We start from the raw sequence: 15,691 nt of genomic DNA, 5'->3' as shown, positions 1-15,691 counted from the left end.
CATTATTGCTTAGCATTTATTAAAAAATCTATGGAATTGTCTATGAAACAAACCATTAATGGAGGAGGGCACTGTTCAGTAATTCTACTTGGATTTAATAAAAATTCGTCATCATTTTGGCATTTTAAAGTGTTGCTTCGCAATTTTAAGCTCCAAGGTGTCACATTTATCACTTCATTTGTTTTAACATCAGACGAAACCGTTTCAAATGTGAGTTGTATATTTTTGCTATTTGTCACATTGTCAATCCATGCAAGGCCATAAGGTGAGTTTTATCAAAAATAGTTGATTTGTAGCATGAATTCTTGCTCGGACACCGTGATCTAGTCAACGGTAAAGTTTGACGACAAATTAAGGTGAATCTGCGTCGGAGATTTGCAACCTTTAAAAATATTGACGTGTTTGACGTTACCCTTTCGCCCTTTATTTTTCCGTTGAGGTTCTTTTTACTAGATATTTGGGAATAATAGTTTTGCATTTCGACGAATTAAGTTTTATTCGTGTTAGTGGTATACTCTCATCCAGATCAACGCTATTTTAACTGGTTTATATTTTTGTAGGGTTAAACAGTTTTTGGTTTTTGTCATTTATCTGAAACTTATTCTTTTTATCCCAAAAGTTGGGCTGACATGCTGATGGGCGTTAACCTTTGAGAGCTGTTAAAATTATTTCATAAGTATGACGCTACAGATTCATCTCTGCATAGTGCCTGTTCACCTTTTAAAACTAACCTTCATTTTGTGATGTTTTCTCTTGACAGTTCTATTCATTGCACCCAACAACATCTTACCCAAAAGTAGCCTATTAATTTAAGTAATGCACTTTTATATCGAAGTAAAGATATTTTAAATAGTAATTTAACAATGCTACTGAAATATGTCAGACAACCAGTCCAGTGGTATCAACTGTTTCTTGTAATGTTCACGCATTTATGTTTCTCAATTGAAAAAATATTACCTTCCATTTTTGTTTTGTATTTGTGTGCCCGCCTCCGTAGTGTAATGGTCAGCACGCTCTACTACCGTACTGGAGGTCCCGGGTTCGATTCCCATGGAGTGTCAAATAAATATATGTGATTTTTTCACTCTAATATCTATTCAATATTACCCCGGACTGGTTGGTACCTGAAGCGGAGGGCTGATCACCTTTCCTTCATGTGTTAACGATCAAGATAACACTGTGTTTATATGATGCAGTGCCCTATACACCATCGGATGCGGATAAGGGTTTGAATGAAATAAATGAATTTGTGTGCACCAAATATCCTAAATATGAGTTTCAAATTATAGAATTATTACCATAATAACATGATTTTCAATTTTTATTTGAAAAATCAAACAGCTGATGCTAGTGAACCGATCTGGCATTTCTCTGTATCTCTCAACCTTTATTTCCAGGTTATAAATTTAAAGAAAATGGTCACCTTATTCTTACAGATGTCTGGCAGCCACAAAAATCAGTATAAAAGCACAGGACTTACTCCTGATGAGTTGAGGAGAAGAAGAGAAGAGGAAGGAATACAATTGAGGAAACAACGACGAGAACAGCAACTGTTCAAAAGACGAAATGTTACTTTACCACCCTCAAATGTGACGGATTTGTCTTTTCAGGTATTTCATATTAATAAGATACTTCACAACGGAGTGCTAGTACCGACACTGATGTATGGAAGCGAAACATGGAACTGGCAAAGGAAGGATGAAAGCAGAGTGAACGCTGTTGAAATGCGCTCCCTCAGACGAATGTGTGGAAAAATCATTGTAAGACAGAATTAAAAATGAAGATATATGAAAGGAACGTAAGGCTGAACTAGAGATAATTGAAAAGATTAAGAAGAGTTCTTTAAGGTAGTATGGACATGTGGAGCGAATGGATATTGACAGAATGATTAAGAAAATATATGTGGCGAATGTGAGCGGGAGAACAGAATAAGGATGGTCGAAAAAGACTTAGCACAATCAGATCAATCAGAACCTAAAATCTGGAGGCGCGTAATCGGAGGGCGTGTATTACTAGATGTTTGAATGTGAAGCAAGCGACAAGTGTATGTCAGGACAGAAGATTGTGGTGTTCCATCCTCTCTGCCTATCCCTGCGGGGATGGTGGTAGTAGGAGTAGTAGTAAAATATTTTTTTAGTAATCTATTTGAATAATAATTAATTGCTTTTTTTTGGATTCGTGAAATAATACGCAAATAGTTAATTAATGGATTTGACAAGCAGCTTTTTTGATTAGCAATGTTTTGTTTAGTTGTGGGTTTAGCAATATTCCGTTTAGTTTTTATTCATATAGCCATTGAATAGAAAATGTCTCCAGTGAGCATTTTTACTTAAGTGCAAATATGATCACTGAAGATGTTTTTTTTTGAAGAGTTAGACAAATTTTATAGTGTCCATATGTTGAAGAATTTCATCTATATATCTATTGGGCTTCTATTTCGCTAGTAAATATGCAAATTTAATAGCTTGCCATCCTTTATCTACTTGCTGTGGTGACGAAACCTGATTAATATAAGTTTTCTGCTAATACATGAAGTTTAGCCTTCTATTTTTTGTCAGTAGGTGATTGCGTGATATCACTTTGTAAATACTATCTAGAATAACAACTAAACATATGTAATTAAAACAATATGATTTTGGCGCCACCAGAAATAGACTGACTGGATGACTTGCTGTTGAATTTGGGAATTAATTTACTTAGTGTGAAGTAACTATTCTGCCTATGTATATTTTCACAAAAAAAGTGTCTATGGTAAATTAGAGATATTTTAAAGAGACACAGAAAATTTTCTAGAGTATATGTCAACAAAAAAAATATAAATGAAGGATGGTAAATTCAATACACGGGGAATGATTTATTGGAAATATTTCTTTTCTGCATATTATTTGTAAGGTAAATATTATATATTATGTGATTCGTTTATGACACCCTGAGAAAATCCTTGTTAAACGGGTCTAATATCTCTAGGTGTTTGAGGTGTTATAAGAGACAGTTTGCGAGATAATCTTGAGCTGAAAATAAGTCTTCTTCTTGGTGTAGGCCTTGTGGCTTGTTTTTAAGAGGGATTAGCCTCCTGCGAAGTCTTCTGATGTGATCCATCTCTTTTGTGGTCTGGCGAGAGTCGTCTATCTTGGGGATGGCCGTACGGTGCAATATGGGGGAACCTGGATGATTCCATTCTCATCACATGCTCACACCATTATCTCCTTCGTTGCCTTCCCCACCTGACGACATCTTCGATCTTGCATATTTCCCTTATTCTGTCGTTTCTTATTCTGTCTCGTACACTCTTGCTAGATATGCTTCTTAGAGTCTTCACTTTTGACACTCTATGTGCGTTTTTTGTGCCAACGGTGTCTGCTCTACTTTCGATCCCATACGTTTTGAAAATAAGAACATTATCTGAAATGGTTGATATATAATGATGAATGCTTTATCTTAGGATGACAGCAACGGGACGGCGGCCGTGGGGGGTATCACGGAGGCCATGGTGTGTGCGCTGTACAGTGAGAGTATTGAGGAGCAGGTGGCTGCCACACAGAAGTTCCGCAAACTCCTCAGTCGGGAGCCGCACCCGCCCATCGACGAGGTCATCAAGACAGGAATTGTTCCTCGCTTTGTTGAACTTCTCCAGAACAACTCCAATTGCACATTACAGGTGACCTAACTCCACTGATGCTTTTACATAAATGATAGGCAAAACTGGGTAGGGTAGATTGATTACAATTGATACCTATAATAAAACTGTTTTTTATAAATCGTTCTGTGGTTCTGTGTGTTATTTTGATGTTTTCTACAGATGGAAAAGAAATTATGGGGACGGAAAGTGTAAAATATTCATCACAACACTCCAACCATTTGAAAATACATTTTAAAGTTTATTTTGCAATTAGCGAAAGTTAAACATGTGACTCCAGTTTCAGTTCACCCTACAGCGTTATGGCGTTTGCTACCCTTAATTTTTTAATATCAATGACCATATGTGGTAGCCAAACTATAGGTGTTCATTTACATATTGCAATATATATTATCCATAAATCCGCGCGGTGCGTAGTTCTACCTTAAGGCACTGAATGTAGCTTGTAGCTTGACACAACTGAACTGGCCATAGAATCGTACATAAAATCGTTCACTAGAGCCAGTCATATTAATTCAAGGTCATAGATTCGTTTACTAGAGCCAATCATATTAATTCAAGGCCATATAATCGTTCACTAGAGCCAGTCATATTAATTCAAGGCATTTGCAATGTTTTAGACACACACTACAACTTATTTTATACAGAACAATCGTGTTTATATTATTTTTTGGCATCTCAATTTATGGGGCTTACGAACGTCAAAGGTTGGTTTAAGTGATCACTTTACACACGTGTAACGTTCACCAATTCTACCCATGATTGACAACCACACTACTCAAATTCTTGGAAGTTCTATATATATATATGACTCAATTTAGAAACATTGTGCTTGAATCACTAGAATTTCAGTAAAGACATTTGTTGGTGAGATGAATGAATCTTTTTTTTTTAGCAGAAACTCTTTCATTTTGTTTTTAGGTAAAAAAAATAGTATTTCTCATCACTCTTAATATGTTAAATGCTAACGATGAATTATTGTCGGTAGTTCGAGGCGGCTTGGGCCCTGACTAACATTGCGTCGGGAACGTCTGCCCAGACGCGCATGGTGATGGAGGCGGGCGCGGTGGACGTGTTTGTGGCGCTCCTGGGCTCCCCGCACGAGGATGTGTGCGAGCAGGCCGTGTGGGCGCTCGGCAACATTGCCGGAGACTCTCCCTATTGTCGAGATCACGTGCTCGCGGCCGGGATACTGCCGTCCCTTCTGCAGTAAGCATGCTCCGAGTTCTTTTATTTATATGATATATATTCAATTCAATTAAATTTATTCAATAATGAATACATATATACATTACAAACTAACATTTAAGGCGTATACATAAAAAAAAAAACAAATTAAAAAGTAAGCAAGAAGACTCTTGTTAAATGTGTAAAAGAATCCCGCTTCGGAAAACTCCTTCGGACACATGGAACAGATCAATATCCAATGTGATATTGTTCAACATAGCGGTAGCTCTTCTTACAGACATAACCATCGGCAGGTTGGTTCTGTGTTTCGGAATGTGAAACAGTGTATGCTGACGCTGTCTTAGGTAACTATCGGGAACATACAGACCAATGCTCTGGATAATTTCAGGATTATTGATCATACCGCGCAACAATCGAAAAAAATGCGTAGTCAAATACACATTCCTTCTAGTCTCTAAACTATTGTAGCCAAGTATACCCTGGAGAAACTCGGTCGGGTAGAGCCAAGGATAATAGCCGTACTCTCTCATGTAGAGATACCTCAATAACTTCTTTTGGACTTTCTCTACCATAAGAGTGTACTTAAGCTCGTGTGGCCCCCAAATCATCGAGCCACACTAGAGTCTACTTCGCACTAAGGAGTTATAAAGAGTTCTCAGCACGCAGGTATTTTCGAAAACCCTGGCAGTACGCTGAACAAATCCTAGCATTTTCAATGCATTACCACTGACTGCCTCTATGTGATTGTGAAATGTCAGGGTGCTCACAAACCTAACGCCCAGATCCCTAACATATAAAATATCTTTACCTTTCGCACTTGAGTGCCGCCATACAGGCGGCATGCTTAACTTGTCATACTACTTGAGTGCCGCCACTGTGGCGGCAAGAAAATAAAGGCATTTTCCATACATTTTCAATATATTGTTAATGAGCTGACGGAACATACCAAAGAAATTGATCACAAAGGGTTAATAGTATACAATTGCTTTTTATAGGTTACTGGACAAGCCTTCCTCCAGACTATCGATGACAAGAAATGCCGTGTGGGCATTGTCAAACCTCTGCCGAGGCAAAAATCCTCCACCCGATTTCGAAAAAGTGTCCCCAGGTTGGTAAATCAATGATATTCCACAGTTATTTTTTATTTACTTACTTTGCAGTTCTCTAAAATAAGGGAAGATCCTGTTTAGTTAGTTGACTGTACGTTTTTTTTTCAGGTTTAGAAGTATTATCACGCCTATTATTCCATAACGATCCGGATGTATTAAGTGATGCTTGCTGGGCACTCTCATATCTGTCTGATGGTCCTAATGAGAAGATTCAAGCTGTCATTGAAGCCGGCGTTTGTAGAAGGCTAGTTGAATTATTAAGGTGAGTTATTAAATTAATTTTTCTTATGCATATTATGATTTTAAAGTTTCGACAGTAAAGGAATAATAGATTGACAGACAGGTCTAGCAACTAGGTACAAGGTTATTGGTGTGCCTCTGTCATGAGATTAATGATATATGGTATGTAGGAGTTCCAAAAATTTCAGTAGCGTAGTTGTCAATTATGGGTAGGATGGTGAATGTTGCACTTAACCAGCCTATGACAGGTTTTAAGCCCTGTAAATACCCAGACTTCTATGTTGTTCTTCACATATCACTCACTCCTTTCAAGAACGTCATAAATCAAAAAACTTGATTTTTCAGGAGAACGTTTTTAAAGTTTAAAAATATAATACATTGTAATAAAAATAAACGTCAAGCCACTAATTGAACTTTTTACTGTGCAACAGATCTTTTTAGGTAAAACCTGAAGGTTTTTTCTCCATTTGAAAAATATTTATAACATTAAAAAAATAATAAAACAATACCTTTTCATCAAAATGCAAAAACAACACTTTCTGCCCTGTAGCGGGTAAATATAACGTTAAAAATATGCCCCTTTTGCTGGGATATAGTACATTTTCAGGGCATTCCGAAAACACGCACAACTGAAAATCGACGATTTTTTATATATGTCGTTCTTGAAAGGAGTGAGCGATATGTTGAGATGTCAAAATGTAAAAATAAGTAATAAGTGGGGAAATCCAGATTTGCGAACAAGAATTTGGACACACCCTTAATAAACATCAGTGTTAATAAAACAATAAAATGTTGTAATCTATATTTTGAAGTTTGTGTGTTATGATTATTTTGTTGTACATTTCAGCCACAGCCAAACAAATGTGGTATCGGCCGCTTTACGCGCAGTCGGTAATATTGTGACGGGTGACGATACGCAAACCCAAATAGTTCTCAACTGCAGCATACTGCCGTTCCTGCTAAACCTGTTGGGAGATATCGGAGAGGACGTCAGGAAGGAAGCCTGTTGGACTTTAAGTAATATCACTGCGGGCAATCGGCAGCAGATTCAGGCCGTCATAGAAGCCAAAATTTTCCCCGTTCTGATCAATGTACTCGGAAAAGCGGACTTCAAAACCCGAAAGGAGGCAGCTTGGGCGATAACTAATGCCACCAGCGGAGGATCAGTTGAACAAATAAGGTATGCTATTTATTTCCCATTTAACTTCATTTTAAGGACAGGAACATAAAATAAATAAATAAAAACATCAATATGATCTTTTTTTATGGTATTTCAAACAAAAAATATTAATTGTCATAGTGTGTAATATCCTGAGAGTTAAAAATGTTTATATAAATATAAACTATGCCTATTTATTTTGCCTTTTTTGACTCCTCGGATGATAATGCAATATTCTATTATAAATCGCTTTGAAAAGTTTGTAAATGTATTTATTGTGAGCCTCATTTTTATGTTTATTTTAGGGCATTTTGTTTCCTAGCACTTCCTCCAACAATATCCATAGTTTGGTAGAATCCATAGAAATCATCAAAATATTGTAGAAGAGCACATTTTTGGTTTCCATAGTTTTCTTTCTTTCATATTGTTATAATTTCTGTGGATTACACAAATGTAATAAATAAATCTTCAGATAAAGAAAAAACTAATCATCAATATGTTCATAAATTTAATGATGTTATTATAATTATTATTAGATACCTTGCTGAAAATGGGTGCATTCCTCCCCTATGTGAATTACTCACAGCGATGGATGCCAAGACGGTCCAGGTCGCCCTCAATGGATTGGAGAATATCCTCAAAGTTGGAGACCAAGCTGATCAACTCGTGAACCCGTATGCTGTTTTAATAGAAGAATGTTATGGTATGTGCATTTTGCTTACTTTTGCCACTAAGATATGCACATAAAAATAGTAAAAGTTATGAAATTCAAACAATTATAATTTTTTCATTAATTGATTCGGCAGTCACTTTGTGGTAAAATCTATCCATTTTTAATTAATGTTTTACTGTGACTGTGGAAGTTCGTATATTGGTATGACTTCCCGAAAATTCAAAACAAGAATCAGGGAACATGAATTATGTTTGAGAAATAATAATTTTCGGAATTCGCTAACCATTTAATAGATAATGATCACAAATTTAACCACAATAACGTAGAAATCCTAAAAATAATCAATACGAAAAGCCATAAACTGCAACATTTTGAAACAATAGAAATTCATAAGAATATAAATAACAATAAACCCATGATTAACAATATGACAATGACTAAAGCCTCCCCCCTTTTGTCTATGTTCCCTCTGATAAGAAATAAAAATAAAATATAAAAATTAAATTAATAAATAAAAATAAGAAACAGCTACTACCCCCTCTTCAACCTTCAACGTCCCAAGGACCCAACTCTAAAATTTAGAATTAGCTTCACATACGGTGTTTGAAAATGATGCGGATTGCATCGAAACACGTGTCACAGTAGATTTTAAGAAATAGTGGTATTTACTAAGTAAAACATTAATTAAAAATTATAATTTTAATGCACTAAGGATGGGAAAGGTATTTCTACCCGTTCGGTCGATTGATGCTTAAGGACGGGAAGGGTATTTTTACCTTCTGCGCCGGCCTCATTTCATAGTCAGAAATGAAGGAATTACATATGTATTTAATGTTTTTTTTTGTACCAGTCTCTTTGTTAAGGTTTGACTAAATGGATGTTATTATCGATTCCCATCACCAGCGGTCCGCAGGCGTAAATAAACACTTGTCCTTAGTGTGTTAATATTGCCATAAAATATTTTTTTAAATACTGAATCGTTCGCTACCATCCTTTTTTTATACCACTCAAGCATTTAATTTGAACCAAAATGTAATAAGAAACATTAAAAACAGATTTTATGAAGATTATTTATAACTTTTTCTAATCATTTCGTTAATTGATTCAGCAGTCACCTTGTGGTAATATCTATTCATTTTTTAATTTAAATTTTACTTGGTAAATACCACTATTTCTTAAAATTTATTGTGACCCGTGTTTCGATACATTCCGCATCATTTTAAAACACCGTTTTCTTCACATTTTCAAATAGTGATACCATGTAAAATTTCGATTAAAAATCTTTTTTCAAAATAAATATCAATGTAATATTGTTTTTTTAAAAAAACACCCATTTCACGGCCCTACTAAATTAATCATGTGAATTTATGCATATTTATATACATGTCTTTCTCCACATAATGAAAATAATGTTTTTTTTTTTTACTGACTTGAGATTTTTTCTTTCGCTGTCAAGGTCTGGACAAAATAGAATATCTGCAGTCGCATGAGAATATGGAAATATATCAAAAGGCGTTCGACATCATAGAACATTACTTTGGATCGGAAGAAGTGGACAGCAGAATCGCCCCCAATGTGTCCAGCACCAACGACCAGTACCAATTTAGTGCCGATCAATCTGTCCCCATGGGAGGATTTCAGTTTTAAGTTTTCATTGAAAGGTAAAAAAAAACAATACTTTACATTCACATATTGTGTAATGTCCGCCTCCGTAGTGTAATAGTCAGCACGATCGGCTACTGTTTTGGAGGTCCCGGGTTCGATTCCTAGGAGGGGGGGGTCAAATCAATATGTAAGTGATTTTTCACTCTAATATGTATTCAATATTGCCCTGGATCGGTACCTGAAGCGGAGGGTTGCTCACCTTTCCTTCATGTGTAAACGATCAAGATAACACTGCGTTTATATGACACAGTGCCCTATGCACCATTGGGGTGCGGATAAGGGTTTTATTATTATTATTATGTCTTATAATGAGCCGCTTAGGCTCACAGAAATAGTATAAAATTAAAATATTTGTGTAAATAATAAAAACACAAATGTTACTCTTTTTAAAATATATATATATTTAGCGGTTAAATTTTATGAACAATTTTTGTGTTGAAGGCGTTATTGTAAAAAAAAGTTGTTGTAAACCCGCATTACGTTGCCAGCTCGCCAATCCGAATGCAAATCGTCCAGTGGGTAGTTCAAATTAGGGAAGTGTTCGGATTACTGCGTGTTTTGAGAAAAATAAAAGAAAGAAGTATGTTTTGGTTTGTGAATATATATTATTATTTAGGTATTGAATGAATAATTCCTCATATCTGACGAAGTCATACCACTTGATGATGTGGGGAGAAGAACCCAACAGTCCCTAAACAGATAAACGATCAAGATAACACTGTTAATATGATGCAGTGCCCTATGCACCATCGGGTGGGGATAAGGGTTTGAAGAAGTAACATAAAATACATACTTACCCATGCAACTACTAATTGTGACACATATTTACAAATAAAATGTTGATTTCCAGGTAGCTGAAGAACTCATTATGTAGGGATGTGAAGGAAGAAGTTGCAGAAAAGAAGCACAGACTATTACCTATACAGACCAATGATGATGCTACTTCATTCAAAATAATGTGATTTTAAAAGATATATTGTATTATTTATTAACCCATTAATATATTCTTCCCAGAAGAGTTATTATGTAGCGTGATTCTCATCTTTGCTGCAAATATGGAGATGTACATTTTACATATGTGAAGTGTGTCAGTGTCCATTGTCTGTGATAACCGAAGTCTGTCTTTATATATTATATTTTAGTCGCGTCCCGCATCTAAATATGAGGATTCTAGTTTAACTTCATTCTATTTCTTGTTGCATATTTTTGCATGAAAAAAAATCTCTCTTGATAATATCAATCCATATTCCCATATTACATTATGATTTTATTGCTATATCTAAAATTATTAATGTTACCTTAATTCATTTCTTTTTAATGCATTTTTTTGTGTCCCAACTTTTATGGATTTCAATCCATAATATGCAGCGTATACGAAATCGATTTTCCGAGATGTTATTATCTACCTCACAAATATCGTTTTTCAGTTCCCTATGTTGATTGCAGCGCTCGCCTTAATTTATATTATGATATAACTAAAGAACTTCTGCTCTTTTATAGTTTAAATTACCTTTAAATCTGAATCTCTCAAGATATAACTGCATCAAAAATTTATATGGCGTGCTAGTGTAGTGGGACTTTTTCAAGCTGGACCATGCTCTGGTTCACATGTGAACTTGCTCTGAAGACCCCCCCTCTCTGAAGTTAAAAAAAAAAACACAATCTTTGAAAGAATATGAATATAAAATTGTGAAAATCTGTTTTAAAAAAATTAATAAAAATAATAGAATTATAAATTCCACTTAACTTAAATTCTCTCTTTTCTAACCTCAAAAGTGTAAAATTTAGTTACAAAACTGGTATTTTTCAAGATGTATCCACATAACGGTACTAACTTAATTCATATTTTGGAGAGAGAGAGGGATAATGGGACTATTTTATTTATCAGTACACTACTGGTTATATACATATAAGTAGCACCTTGTTTGTGCCTCAGCAATATGCCTGTGCTATTCAATGTAGCATTTATGTATTTAGATTAACATTTTCTAAAAGTATATTTTTGCAAAATTGTATAACACGATGATGTTATTTTTAAATTAATATATTTATGGCTTTATATTATTGACTTCAGTTTTCTAAATGACAGTGACATAAAAGTCAAGGATAATAGAATCTTCTTGATGTTCAACTCTTTGAAATATATGTAATTGTATATTTCTGTTTGTAATATAGTACATTATATAATTGGTAAATATTATTAAAAAAATTATACTATTCATTTTACTTTTTATACTCTTATCGTACCAATTCATATGGTAAATACCATAATAATAAAGAAATTAATAATTTCTTTCATCGCTGTGAACAAATTGGTAAGTTATTTTTGTTGTGACACCGACCACACAGCAAAGGGATTTATTAACTTGTGTGGCCTATGTGCCTGTTAATAACTATGTATTATAGTATTGTGAGAGTCAAAAAGTTATTTTGTGATTTAGTCTCAAATAAAAATATCATCTTGCTTTTGATCGATATATTATAATATATCAATAAAGGTAAATCTATTAAAAACTTTTGTTTTATTTAAATATGTAGTTCATTACTTGAACCTTGTGCGACAGTGGGATGTAATAACAACTCTACTGCAGAATGGATATGGAGAATCAGATTTTTTTTTTGATAACTTGTTTAACCAGTTTCTTGACTAGCCGGTGTGTGACTTGGGCAAAGAGTTTGTATTGCACTTGACTAGCCCGAGCACTGCTCGGATAAATCGTATTCCGACTCGTCAGTCCTGCTTTGCCCGAGTCAAATATCGACCCATGGAAACATTGGTGTTCGGACAGTCTTGTTTCGACTTTTGGGTGACAATTACCTGCACCGAAAAATTTTCTCGCCAACATTCAACAGTTTAGTGGTTAAAAGAAGTCGTTAATTAGGTTTTTGGGCACAATTATTTAAAGTTAATCACGCCAATGACTGCACTAGTTTTGTTGTGTATTGCTTATTTCTGGCTCCTAATATATTCAACATAAAAACATAAGCTGTAAAGAAATATAATCTGATAAAAAATAACTTATGCTATCCCAATCAGGTAACTGAAAAAGTAATAGTTACCATTAGCTACAAGTCAGCAACGGAAGCAGTAAATATGAATCATTATCTGGCAGTAAAAGTTCGTTAATTCGACGATTATAATTTTAATTTTGCCACAATTCAAAACATATTTTGAAAGTCTGGTCTCTTCGATTTTTTAATATATAACGATTCACAATTGGAAAATGTTATATAGTTATTCGCCAATCGGAAATATACAAGTCATTTTTGTCAATAAAAAATAAAAATTACTTTCAAAAGATCGCTGCACATATGGAATGAGTGAATTTGCTAATTTGAAATACATTCAAAAGGAATTCCATCAATTTTTAATTGACAACTTTACATATTATTCAGCTTTGCAGTATGCAAGTATTATTGAAAGTAACCAACCACCTGGTTGTTTAATAACAAAATACTAAAAATATTTCTCAACCAAGTTTATTTGATGAGTTTCAACATGATAACTGAATAAATATAATTATGAATAAACAGCCTAAAGCATTCTGTAAATTCGGAGGTAAGTGTGAATAACAAAGGTACTATGTACATACAGCATATCACTACTTTCTACATTTTCTAGGGCTACCACAATCTAATACTGCTTGGTCATTGAATGGTATGTTATCCAATTTGAGAGTGTCCGGTGTTATTCTTGCTTCTGAAAAATAAATAAATAAAAATTCCTTTATGTACATGTGTTACATACATTTTCTTTTTTTAACATTTCCTTTGGTCGCTAGTCGCCCCCATCTGACTGTAGAAGCCGCTAGCATATTACTTAATTCTTTATTCATAATAATCTTCAAATGGCTAAATGATTTGAATTTTTTTTTTACAGTAAAATCTTGATATTGCGGACTTACTGGGCGGAGAGGGAAAAAAGGAGAATTTCTTTTATAATTACTTTATGAAGTTGGTCATAACATGCTTTATTTATCTGGTATTTGAATTAAATTAGAACAATTTATTTAGAAGGGGTGTGAGAAGAGTGATACATACAAAATAAATTAAGCTTAGTGGTCAGTTTTCTAAAACTACTACTACTACCATCACGCTGTTTCCCGCAGGGGTAAGCAGAGAGGATGGGGAAACACCACACTCTTCTGTCCTGACATACAATCCTCGCTTCCTTCACATCCGTACGTCTAGCCATACATGCCCTCCGATTATGCAGACTTTTGACACCATCAGATTTTAGGTTCTGATTCATCTTATTGTGCCAAGTCTTTTTTGACCGTCCTCATTCGTTCTCCAGCTCACATTCTCCACATATGCTTTCTTAGTCGTTCTCTTGTTATCCATTCGCTCCACATGTCCAAAACCACCTTAAAGAACTTAAAATGATTAACTTAAAAGATAATCTCATACCGTAAACACCAGGTTCTTTTTCCACGGCTTGAATAACAGTTGTTCTTAATTCATGTTCTACATCATGTCCAAATTTTATTAACTGAAAATAGTAAGTCAGGTAAATAATCAAAGGAAATTTCGTAATTTTAGAATGCGAATGCTATATTTGCAAAGATATTCTATGACCTTTTACGATTGAGAATTAATAATTTAAGATTTTTCATTCATTTACAAAAATGTAAGGATTAAATTATGTGCGTAATATTTACCTCTCCAATTTTATTTTCATCGGAAATATCTTTGTTCTTTTTAAACTCGGTATTTATATGTAGTCTTGCAGCATTCAATGCAGCTTCGTCGCCATTAAAAATAGAGTGACTAGTTTTGTGTAATTTCTTGAAGCACTTCAAAACCTATAGTTTTTAATCATTGTAATATTAGTACAATTTATAAATAACATTACTTGTTAACACAAAAAGCGAAAATATATACAATAACCTCAATTCTCAGAGATCCCATCATTGTAAGTTACGGTATATAATATTTTATAAGACGGGATTAATAAATTTGTTATAATATCATTGCATACTTATTTCAGATTTGTGTACTATTTAGGGAATATTATTATCATTCAAGGTAATCGAATAAGCTAAAATTTAGAAGTGGCTGTCAGACGTCAGTTTTCAAAATATTTCATAGAATCGGATAGATACTTAAGTATTATTATGTAATGGTGTTTCAAAGATAGAGTACTTTCAGATCCCCGCAGGTACCTACCTATTTTTATGTTACAGGGGAACCTCGTTATGAACGAGTAATTCGCATAACGACCAAAAAAAGTGAAAAAGTTCCTTCCTTAACCTGTCCGGGAGTATGGCCGTACATGTACGGCCATACCAAACTTTTCTCAAAGGAGTTTGGACGTACATGTACGGCCGATACAAAATATGATTTATGACACGATTTATGTCAAAACATGTTAAAAACATGATTTATCGATATTTCTATAATTTTGATATAAATCATGTTTACTGGGGTAAATATCTTTGTTTATTCAAGAAAACATGTTGCTTATAGCATCGACTATAATATAAAAATTTAAAAGTAAAAAAAAAAAAACAAAAACAAATTCACTCCTCAGATACAGTTTTGTCCGGAGAAACTCACACCCAGACAGGTTAAAAGTTCGACATTTCGCATAACGAGAAATTGCAAGTCCCTTTTCACGGCATTCACTTGTGAGTCGGGACTTCCGTGCTAGTCAAAACAAATAATGTTTCCTTTAATGAGTAAGATTCTGGAACGAATTATGCTCATTATGAAAGGTTCCACTGTATTTTATTTTTTTAATACTGGTCCATCTTAATTTGTACTGGAAACGTATTTCCATTTAGATATCCAATAGGAAGAATACTACTCGTATTTACTATTTACTTTACCAAAGGTGTTTTTTTATTTATTTTTTATTCTCTTTTAAAGCTTGTTAAGAGCAAGTTAGTTAGGTTATTACATGTTATTGTATTATATATTAATATTTTCTTATACTGCCTATTTTCTAAGGTTAAAGTTCACTGGCCGTATATATTTAAGATAAATAAATGTAGCCTCCAAACAAGCGTAGTTTTTCA

General features: G+C 34.1%; 2 protein-coding genes across 3 annotated transcripts; one reads left to right on the top strand and one right to left on the bottom strand.

The window, feature by feature from the left end:
• Positions 1 to 38: 38 nt before the first annotated feature.
• Kap-alpha1 (karyopherin alpha1) lies at positions 39 to 12,185 on the top strand. Of its 2 annotated transcripts, none has more exons than XM_088269125.1 (10): positions 39 to 210; positions 1,437 to 1,610; positions 3,443 to 3,658; positions 4,626 to 4,846; positions 5,821 to 5,933; positions 6,043 to 6,196; positions 7,022 to 7,354; positions 7,870 to 8,036; positions 9,463 to 9,667; positions 10,522 to 12,185. In XM_088269125.1, the coding sequence occupies exons 1-9, from the start codon at positions 43 to 45 to the stop codon at positions 9,651 to 9,653; spliced, it is 1,737 nt and encodes a 578-aa protein (XP_088125251.1). In that variant the 5' UTR covers positions 39 to 42; the 3' UTR covers positions 9,654 to 9,667; positions 10,522 to 12,185. The 2 variants fall into 2 exon arrangements, with proteins under 2 accessions (XP_088125251.1, XP_088125252.1); XM_088269126.1 differs by having other exon boundaries at positions 39 to 265; positions 10,522 to 11,889.
• Positions 12,186 to 13,135: 950 nt separating this feature from the next.
• LOC148303934 (complex III assembly factor LYRM7) lies at positions 13,136 to 14,774 on the bottom strand. The gene is made up of 4 exons (XM_088269129.1): positions 14,562 to 14,774; positions 14,333 to 14,476; positions 14,082 to 14,163; positions 13,136 to 13,371 (listed from the first exon to the last, which is right to left on the bottom strand). Exons 1-4 carry the CDS (start codon positions 14,583 to 14,585, stop codon positions 13,274 to 13,276), a joined length of 348 nt encoding a protein of 115 aa, XP_088125255.1. The 5' UTR covers positions 14,586 to 14,774; the 3' UTR covers positions 13,136 to 13,273.
• Between the last annotated feature and the right edge of the window lie 917 nt (positions 14,775 to 15,691).

The sequence above is a fragment of the Brachycentrus maculatus genome, unplaced genomic scaffold, assembly GCF_059751285.1.
Source record: "Brachycentrus maculatus isolate JH-2025_06_01 unplaced genomic scaffold, ASM5975128v1 h1tg000339l, whole genome shotgun sequence".
NCBI classification, from domain to species: Eukaryota; Metazoa; Arthropoda; class Insecta; order Trichoptera; family Brachycentridae; genus Brachycentrus; species Brachycentrus maculatus.
The sequence above is the reverse complement of the archived record's forward strand: the minus strand, read 5'-3'. Positions and strand labels throughout refer to the sequence as shown.